At 47.0% G+C, this 10,097-nt stretch overlaps 1 protein-coding gene across 2 annotated transcripts in view; it reads right to left on the bottom strand.

Moving 5' to 3' along the window:
* The window catches only part of LOC128615338 (gamma-aminobutyric acid type B receptor subunit 1-like), a 60,240-nt gene that overhangs the window by 31,197 nt on the left and 18,946 nt on the right, over positions 1–10,097 (bottom strand). For both annotated transcript variants that reach the window (XM_053637327.1, XM_053637328.1), the window contains exons 7-9: positions 9,643–9,888; positions 7,944–8,007; positions 2,616–2,693 (exon numbers count right to left, since the gene is read on the bottom strand). In XM_053637327.1, the coding sequence (XP_053493302.1) occupies positions 2,616–2,693; positions 7,944–8,007; positions 9,643–9,888 (388 nt within the window). The remainder of the gene's footprint in view (positions 1–2,615; positions 2,694–7,943; positions 8,008–9,642; positions 9,889–10,097) is intronic.

Below are 10,097 nucleotides of genomic sequence, written 5' to 3'. Positions count from 1 at the left end.
CACACACACACACACACACACAGCTCATGCATTAACCTTGGTGCGTGTGCAGCATGCAGACACTATGTTTCTCTCCAGAGTCTCCTTCGTCTCTACTCAATATGGAGCACAATACGATGAAGGTCAATGGTCACTGACACTCCAATGTCTTCCTGACAGGTTCCACTGAACCCCCCCCTCCCCACACACACACACACACACACAATCTCATACTGAATGTATAGGTAACAGGATTTGCCACATCAGCCTGCTGTCACCTCGGTATTCACACTCACAAGTCGAATAAACACTTGCAGCCTCCTCACATTCCCACCGGAAGGGTTTTTGTGAAAATCGCAATTAGCGCTTTCAGCGACAGAGGCTCGCTACAGTTGCCATGGAGCTTGATGGATTCTCTACATTTTAAAAAGCTAATAAGGCCATTTTGAAAGCTCACAGGCATACGCTGGCCTTGTTCGGGGAATGCACATTGCGCATAAAGAGCTGCGTGTTCAGAGCTGACACTCTATCTCCAGCCCGCGAGCTAAAGCAGCCTAGAGCTAATGACATCTAGCACGCAACTCAAATGCAATTTTTTAAATTCCTGCATCCTGCTTTCGAGTTCTAAACGGCTGACAGAAAAATTCTGACACGCGTAGGATGCACGCCACAGCTGCCCGTGCTGATTGGACTATTCATATCCTCCGAGGACGCCGAGACGCCTCTCGGATGCCTGTCTGCGCCTTCCTTCTGATTTGTTTTGTTCCAGATGTCATGAGGCATCTTCTCCACACACCCTCCCTGAGACGGAGTTTGAGCCAGTCATGAAATTTGATTAGAAAAACTGAACGCAGCCATCGTTCATGCTATGTGGGGCAGATTTTTTATTAGTCTGCTTGCTCAATTTATGTTTGGAATTACCTGGTGGCAGTTTTCTAATGTCTTTCATTTTTCATTTTTTCTTTCTTTCTTTTTTTTTTTTTTCTATCTTGTTCTCACAAAGAGAATACTAAACAGAGTTTGACTGATTGATTAAGAGCCTCCAGCCATCCTGGCCTGCTGCAGATCTGTTCTGTGTGTGTGTGTGTGTGTGTGTGTGTGTGTGTGTGGTTATGGATGTGACCATAAGAGGTACAGAGCTATAAAAGAAGAGCAACGTGCAAGAACAGTGTGTGTGTGTTTGAGAGACAGAATGAAAGGAAGGAAGGAAGGACAGAAGGAAGGAAGGCGGGAACGAAGGAAGGAAGGACAGAAGGAAGGACAGAGGGAAGGAAGGAGGGAAAGAAGGAAGGAGGGAAGGAAGGAGGGAAAGAAGGAGGGAAGGAAGGAAGGAGGGAAGGAAGGAAGGAAGGAGGGAAGGAGGGAAGGAGGGAAGGAGGGAAGGAAGGAGGGAAGGAAAGAAGGAGGGAAGGAAGGAAGGAAGGAAGGAAGGAGGGAAGGAAGGAGGGAAGGAAAGAGGGAGGGAAGGAAGGAGGGAAGGAAGGAGGGAGGGAGGGAAGGAAGGAGGGAAGGAAGGAAGGAGGGAAGGAAGGAGGGAAGGAAGGAAGGAGTGAGGAAGGAAGGAGGGAAGGAAAGAGGGAAGGAAGGAGGGAAGGAAGGAGGGAAGGAAGGAAGGAGGGAAGGAGGGAAGGAAGGAAGGAAGGAAGGAGGGAAGGAAGGAAGGAGGGAAGGAAAGAGGGAGGGAAGGAAGGAGGGAAGGAAGGAGGGAGGGAGGGAAGGAAGGAGGGAAGGAAGGAAGGAGGGAAGGAAGGAGGGAAGGAAGGAAGGAGTGAGGAAGGAGGGAAGGAAGGAGGGAAGGAAGGAAGGAGGGAAGGAGGGAAGGAAGGAAGGAAGGAAGGAGGGAAGGAAGGAAGGAAGGAGGGAAGGAAGGAGGGAAGGAAGGAAGGAGGGAAGGAAAGAGGGAGGGAAGGAAGGAGGGAAGGAAGGAGGGAGGGAGGGAAGGAAGGAGGGAAGGAAGGAAGGAGGGAAGGAAGGAGGGAAGGAAGGAAGGAGTGAGGAAGGAAGGAGGGAAGGAAAGAGGGAAGGAAGGAGGGAAGGAAGGAAGGAGGGAAGGAGGGAAGGAAGGAAGGAGGGAAGGAGGGAAGGAGGGAAGGAAGGAAGGAGGGAAGGAGGGAAGGAGGGAAGGAAGGAAGGAGGGAAGGAGGGAAGGAGGGAAGGAAGGAGGGAAGGAAGGAGGGAAGGAAGGAAGGAGTGAGGAAGGAAGGAGGGAAGGAAAGAGGGAGGGAAGGAGGGAAGGAGGGAAGGAAGGAGGGAAGGAAGGAGGGAAGGAGGGAAGGAAGGAGGGAAGGAAGGAGGGAAGGAGGGAAGGAAGGAAGGAGGGAAGGAAGGAGAGAAGGAAGGAGGGAAGGAAGGAGAGAAGGAAGGAGGGAAGGAAAATATATATATTTATACAATATATATATTTTTTATCTCTTTTTAGATAATGTTGCGTGTCCGCTGTACAAGTCCCTGTGAACGAACTGTTGCTATAGAAACGGCAGCATATCAGAACGAGCACAGTTCAATTTACACCTGTGATTTAAAGCATAGCCGGCACTACTGTCATCGCTGCAGTTATCGAAAATGAATCTGACCAATCAGATTGGAGAACTCAACACTGTCACGATATGATAATAATAAAGATGACCGCGTCTCACCTATCCACTTGTCGTTCCCGTACCAGGAGAGATTGCCTTTGGTCATATCATAATATCCGATCTTCTTATAGCTCCCTCCTAGGAGACAGACAGACAGACAGACAGACAGACAGACAGACTGTGAGACACAGAAGAGATATAATAAGAGACACAGGCATGGCAGGTGTCCATTACGTTATATACTGAGCGCTAAATTAATGTGATAAGACAACTGAACAATTTGACAGCTTTCATAATCTAAGAGCTGCTTTCTGCTTTCAGCCAGAAGCCTGCAATCAAAGAATCCTATCATCAATCCTCAGAGTTCCTTCTCACGTAAACAACGCCGTGTGATGGGGTTTTTTTTCGTCTTCTCCTTGTTCTTCCCACAGTTCAGACGGAGAGAGGACAGAGTAACTGGGTAACACTGATATACCAGTGCAGGAGAGAGAGAACAGGCTGGTGGAGAAATTTATCTTCATTTCATGTAATCGAACTGAAAGCAACTGCACAACCCGACAGCAAGATATACACACACACACACACACACACACTTGCACACATGCTCTCTTTGCATGTTTGTAAGCCATTTATTGCCATTTGGGCCTTTACAGGGCTCCGGGGGTCTGCAGCCGCATACACAACAAGAAATTAACTTAAGTGAGAAGCATTATAATTATCAGGTAATCATTAAGCATAATTACTGCACTCAGCTCCGGCTACCTCCTGGGAGATTCACGTGTGTGTGTGTGTGTGTGTGTGTGTGTGTGAATATATGTTTATATTTATGTGTGAGGAAGTAAGGGAAAGGAAAAAAAAAAGGGGCCAAAAATGAAAAAGAGAGAGAGCGAGAGAGAGAGAGAGAGAGAGAGAGAGAGAGCACGGTGAGAGAGAGAGAGAGAGAGCACAGTGAGAGAGAGAGAGGGAGAGAGAGAGAGAGAGAGAGAGAGCACGGTGAGAGAGAGAGAGAGAGAGAGAGCACGGTGAGAGAGAGAGAGGGAGAGAGAGAGCACGGTGAGAGAGAGAGAGAGAGAGAGAGAGCACGGTGAGAGAGAGAGAGAGAGAGAGAGCACGGTGAGAGAGAGAGAGAGAGAGCACGGTGAGAGAGAGAGAGGGAGAGAGAGAGAGAGAGAGCACGGTGAGAGAGAGCACGGTGAGAGAGAGAGAGAGAGAGAGAGAGAGCACGGTGAGAGAGAGAGAGAGAGAGAGCACGGTGAGAGAGAGAGAGAGAGAGAGCACGGTGAGAGAGAGAGAGGGGGAGAGAGAGAGAGAGAGAGAGAGAGAGAGAGCACGGTGAGAGAGAGAGAGAGAGAGAGAGAGCACGGTGAGAGAGAAAGCATTATTATTAGCTACTGATACCGCGGTGTGCTTTCACTGTATAACACCGACTTCAGCTTCATTTCCGTGAACAGCACGCATGATGTTCTAACAGCGAGGCGTTCTCGTAATTACAACTTTTACTGCTTTTCTTAATTATGTTACACTTTAATTAAAACTTATTTGCAGTGCACTGGGATTATAACAGGCAAGACAGTCACGCATTAAAACTATCCCGAACTCAATCGACACGAGACTGATTTGGTTTGTTTCTCACGCTGTCCGTGTTTAGTTCTAATGCTGACGGACACAAGGACTGAAAACATGCCAAACACTCATAAATAACTGCAACATAGCTGATACGTCCATCCTACGTCCATTCAACCCCCTTCGCCCTCCATGTTTTGCCAACCAGCGTACGATACTCTTACCATACATTATAGCTCGTTTATTTACATTTCACTTTATACGCTTTGATCCACTGATCTCATTTTATACAACTGAGTGGCTGAGGGTTAACGGCCTTGCTCAAGGGAACAGCAGCGGTAGCTTGGTGGTGCTGGGATTTGATCTCACGACCTTCCGTCTTAAACACTGAGCTACCACCACCTCAAATGAGCAAATCTAGGTAATCCCCTTAAAACTGATATTTAGTTATTCATCCTAAAGCACACAGGCAGCATGGTGGAGCAGTGGGTAGGATTACCCACCCCATGGGTTTCCTCCACTTTCTCCGGTTTTGTTTGACGTCCCAGAAACATGCTGCTAGGTGGATTTATGACACTAAAATAGCCATAAATCCCCTAGCTGTGAATGTGTGCGTGTGTGTGTGTGTGTGTGTGTGTGTGTGTGTGTGTACAATGCCTTGCAATGGACCGGAGATCCATTTAGGGTGTATTCCCATCTCATGTCCAGTGTTCATGGGATTAGGATCCACTGCAACCCTGATCAGGATCATAATGAATGAATGAATGAATGAATGAATGATCTAATCAGTTACTAGCTTGGAATGATTTTTTTAAATTACAATGAAAAATAGAGAGGAATATTAGTTGAACCCACAGACACATCCACAGTTTAAGTGATTAAAATAAAAAGATAATGTTTGTAAAAATGTTTCCGTTGCAAATATCAAAACGTATCAGTTCATGATGTTCCGGTGACAACAAATCGAAACCCCCATAATTTATAACTGCAACAATTTAGCTGTCAAGTCCATCCTACTTTTGACCTCATTCGACGTCCACACTCTGCCCGACTGTTTTTGGCCCCATTGGCTTCCCATTTCCCCCATACGCCGTCATACAGTTCCAGTTCATTAGATGCATCTCACACTCATTTCCACCTGAACGAACTTTTTTTTTTCTTCTTCTGTAACTTGTCATTCTTAACCTTGTTTACTTGTTTTCCTCAGGTCCTTTCCACTTAACCACCGGGTGCGTCTGATCGTTTATTTGCTGTTCCTCATTTCCTTTCTGTGTTTCCCTTCCTCGCATCTTAGCACAGGAAAGGAAGCAAGGACAGGAGAAATCGATAGCAAACTAATTAGCCCAACGGCTCAATCTTGCTTATTGAAGCGTCAGGTTGACGTGACGTCACTCACTGATGACTTCTCCAGCTGTGATGGACGTCAGTGGGAAAAGAAAATTCGGAATATTCCGGATATATATACCTGACAAGATTACGTGCATTGCGCATGTACATGCTTAAACGTTTAAGCCTAAATCTTTTAAACACGTTTTCCCTAATGTTTCTTTTTTTTTTTGCTGTGTGTACACAGAGGTGTGTGTAGACAATACAAGTGGAAAGAGCCTGAGAGTTCCGTCTCGTTCAGTGTATAATATACAACATACGGTCCGTGGGCAGAGCGTCTCAGGTTGAGATGAGCTAGCCGGCATTAACCTGCTGTTAGGTTTTCACTGTTTTCACATAGAGCTGGAATCTACCGACACTAAAAAGACTTAAAACTCTTACAGGAAGGAGTGTTCTCCGTTCTTGTGGGTTTATATATCTCACAAAATGACTTGGCAGGAACATTCTTCCCAGGAACATGTCCCTCTTAGTGTTTAACAAGCAGTCAAGTAGAGAAGAGCGACAGAAAGACGAGAAGGTATCCAGCACTGGTGTGTATGCGAGTGTAGCTTTTTACCTAAGCATTTCATTGCACCAGCTCTCTCTTACAGTGAAAGTGTATACCTTGCATCTGCAGCTCACGAGCTCCCGAGTGACAACGATCGCGAATCAGCAGTTCGATGTCTTGCACCGGGACTCGTCATGTTCTCTCTGTTTTTCTCCGGTTCGCCTCACACTAACAACCACACGCTATGCCTTTATACGAGCTCACCCTCGCCAAGGCGACGGTCTTTTCGACCGTTTCAATCTACACAGAACAAGGGGGGGGGGCTGTTGTTTTTTAAAGCTAACAGGGCTGGAAAGTTGGACAGACGACATGGATGACGACACAGGCACAAAGACTCAAGCAGAAGAATACAAGCCCACCAATCACACAGTTCGGACTCTGGAAATAGCTACGGCCTGACAAAACCCCAGCGGAGATAAGAGGATGCAATCAGCGCGCGGTAGCAGAGACTGGAATATCGATGAACTTGGCATTGCAGTGGCTTGATCGAGACAGTGAAGCGGAAAACAGCATGGCTCTGTTTTCCGCTATACCATCACCGGGCCTAGGAAAAGCGCCTGTCTAAAAAATAAAAAAACGCTATTTTGTCGTTCCTCTATGTAGCTTGTATACACACGTCGTTTCTTCCGGACCATGGTGCGAGACAGAACGGTACGCTGGACTAGGTAAAGTGCAAATACACGACAGCGTGAGATGAGCGCAGGGCAATAAATCCACAAAACATGGGCTGTAAAGTGTAAACTATTGGGCAGGGTTCCACCACAAGTACAGCGGCAGTATTGGCAGGAAAAATGAGCTCCATAATATAAAAGTGACTGATCTGACGGCTTCGTAAAGTGCGGTGTGCAGTGGTACTGAGCATATTCCATGCTATAAAAAGTCGCACTCTTTTTCCTCTCTCTCTCTCGGAGTTAATAATAAAAGAAAGAAAGAAATAAATAAATAAACGCAGCATGTTACTGAGAGACCCGAGAGCGCGAAATGTTCTGTCCTTTCCTGGACAAGCCGTTCCTGTGGCAGAAAACCTACTGACACTGGAGACTCCTTCTATAAATGTTCAATAAACGTCTCCTTACAGAAAACTCCACCATATCTACTATACGCCTTTCTTCGTTAAATATCGACCTTCATTTTTTGTCAGTTTATTAGTACTGTAAGTCCTTGCGTATGGGCTGTTCCTATAGAAACAATAATGCGTTCGAATGACCGCATTAATCCATAAACCTTTCGTTTGAATTACAGCCAGAACGACCGTCATAGGAAAGTAATAAACACCAGAACAACGCTGTGGTTGAAAAAAAAGAAAAAAAGAAAAGGTTTTAATGAGTAGCACGAAGTTCATTTGAGGCAATTTTCCTCTGCAATTTGATCTCTTTGCATTCGTCAGACTTGGATCCTTGATGAACACAGATCCGGATCGTACGAGTGTAAAAACGTGGGCGTGTTTCACCTGACACCTGTGCATCTCTGAAACGAGGAACGGCAAAGCTGACAGCAGACTCATAAATCATCTGGAAGTAGTGGAGTGTAATAATCACTGCTGTCTCGTCACACGTACCACTTAACCTGCAGATTCTGCTCCTTAAAAGCTTTTTCACGCACCGCACTCACACTTGGTTGGGCAGCAGTAGGTTAAATGAAGGGGTTAGTGTTTACCCGGACTACACGCAGCGACACAGGCCCATTCACAGTATGTTACATATAAATCATTATCATTTTAGACTTCAAAGTCAGAGAGATTTTCCAGTCTGTTTGGTGCTGACTGAAGTCATGATCTCACTGGAGGACTCCGAGAGCGCCGTGCCAAGTCAGAGGTAATTACGCATACAGTCTTAATGAACGATCATAATCACGTATTAATGGCAGAGATTCTGTCAAATCAATGCCGTTACCTTGCAGTTGCTCAATCAGAGTCCAGGCCATTCTCGATCCCTGTGCGTCAAACACAACGTGACCCTGTGAGACACGAGAGGAAAGATCATATCACACCACCGTTTACTTTAGAGACGCTCACATCTGGCTTTTAAGTCTCGATCTCTTCATTTGGCTCATATTACACACAGCTTTTCGTCTCGATAATGGAGGGATCACACTTCCTACTCTTTTTAAGAGCAGGAAGTGACATGACTTTCAGAGATGGATGGTGTATCAAAATAATAAAAAGCAATCAGCCTGTATTTAGCCTATTCCTTATGCAAAACTTCTCTTTACATCCATCCATCTACTGACCCAGTAATCCATCCATCCATCCATCCACCCCTCCATGCATCCATCCATCCAGCCATCTATCCATCCATCCATCCATACACCCCTCCATCTACCCATTCATCCGTCCATTCATCTGACCCCTCCATCCATCCATCCATCCACCCCTCCATCCCCCCTCCATCCATCCATTCATCCACCCCTCCATCCATCCATCCATTCATCCACCCCTCCATCCATCCATCCATCCATCCATCCATTAATCCACCCCTCCATCTATCCAGCCATCTATCCATCCATCCATCCATACATCCCTCCATCTACCCATTCATCCGGCCATTCATCCACCCCTCCATCCATCTATCCATCTATCCACCCCTCCACCCCCCCCTCCATCCATTCATCCAACCCTCCATCTATCCATCCATTCATCCACCCCTCCATCCATCCATCCACCCCTCCATCCATCCATCTATCCATCCACCCCTCCATCTACCCATTCATCCATCCATTCAACCACCCCTCCACCCCTCCATCCATCCACCCCTCCATCCATCCATCCATCCATCCATCCACCCCTCCATCTACCCATTCATCCATCCATTCATCCACCTCTCCATCCATCCATCTATTCATCCATCCATCCATCCCTCCATCCACTGACCCAGTAATCCAGCAACCCATCCATCCATCCACCCTTCCATCTACCCATTCATCCACCCATTCAATCCATCCATCCATCCACCCCTCCATCCATCCATCCATCCACCCCTCCATCCACCCCTCCATCCATCCATCCATCCATCCATCCACCCCTCCATCTACCCATTCATCCATCCATTCATCCACCTCTCCATCCATCCATCTATCCATCCATCCATCCATCCACCCCTCCATCCACTGACCCAGTAATCCAGCAACCCATCCATCCATCCACCCTTCCATCTACCCATTCATCCACCCATTCAATCCATCCATCCATCCACCCCTCCATCCATCCATCCATCCACCCCTCCATCCATCCATCCATCCACCCCTCCATCCATCCATCCATCCATCCATCCACCCCTCCATCTACCCATTCATCCATCCATTCATCCACCTCTCCATCCATCCATCTATCCATCCATCCATCCATCCACCCCTCCATCCACTGACCCAGTAATCCAGCAACCCATCCATCCATCCACCCTTCCATCTACCCATTCATCCATCCATCTATCCATCCATCCATCCACCCCTCCATCCACCCATCCAACAACCTGCTCAAATACCCACTCACCCATCCATCCACAAACCTATCTATCTATCTATCCAGATACCCACTCATCCATCCATCCATCCATCAGCCCAAATCCATCCATCTCTCCCTCCACTGTTACTCACAGAGACTCCCTCGAATGAGCTGGTGTTGAGGGCGCGGTAAATCTCAGCAGTGATGTCCTTGTTGTTGTAGTTAAAGTCCTCCAGCCTGCGGCCTCTGGCCCTTAATGGCCCGACGGTCTTATTGAGTGCCAGAGCGAGAGCCCACACTGCGTCATAGGCGAGCGGTGCTTCCTGGAAACCTCCTGTTTCTTCCGGGTTCTTCCCTCCCAGCTTAGACATCAGCTGGGTCAGGAATTCCTGCGAGGTCTGCGAAACAAACAAGTGAACCGAAATGAAAACATTCCATACGTCACAGATTTATTTATTTTCTTCTTCATTCACATGTGCACGTACACAAAAAATATGAACATTTCCTGTGGTGACTCTTTAAAAAGGGGATTCTGAGGAATTCAGGGACAGGGGAGAGAAAGTAGGCTTTGCAGTTATTTCAGCTGCACATGGCAAAAGTGATTTTC

Source organism: Ictalurus furcatus, chromosome 12 (assembly GCF_023375685.1).
Source record: "Ictalurus furcatus strain D&B chromosome 12, Billie_1.0, whole genome shotgun sequence".
Classification (NCBI taxonomy): domain Eukaryota; kingdom Metazoa; phylum Chordata; class Actinopteri; order Siluriformes; family Ictaluridae; genus Ictalurus; species Ictalurus furcatus.
This window is presented reverse-complemented; position numbering and strand designations above follow the sequence as displayed.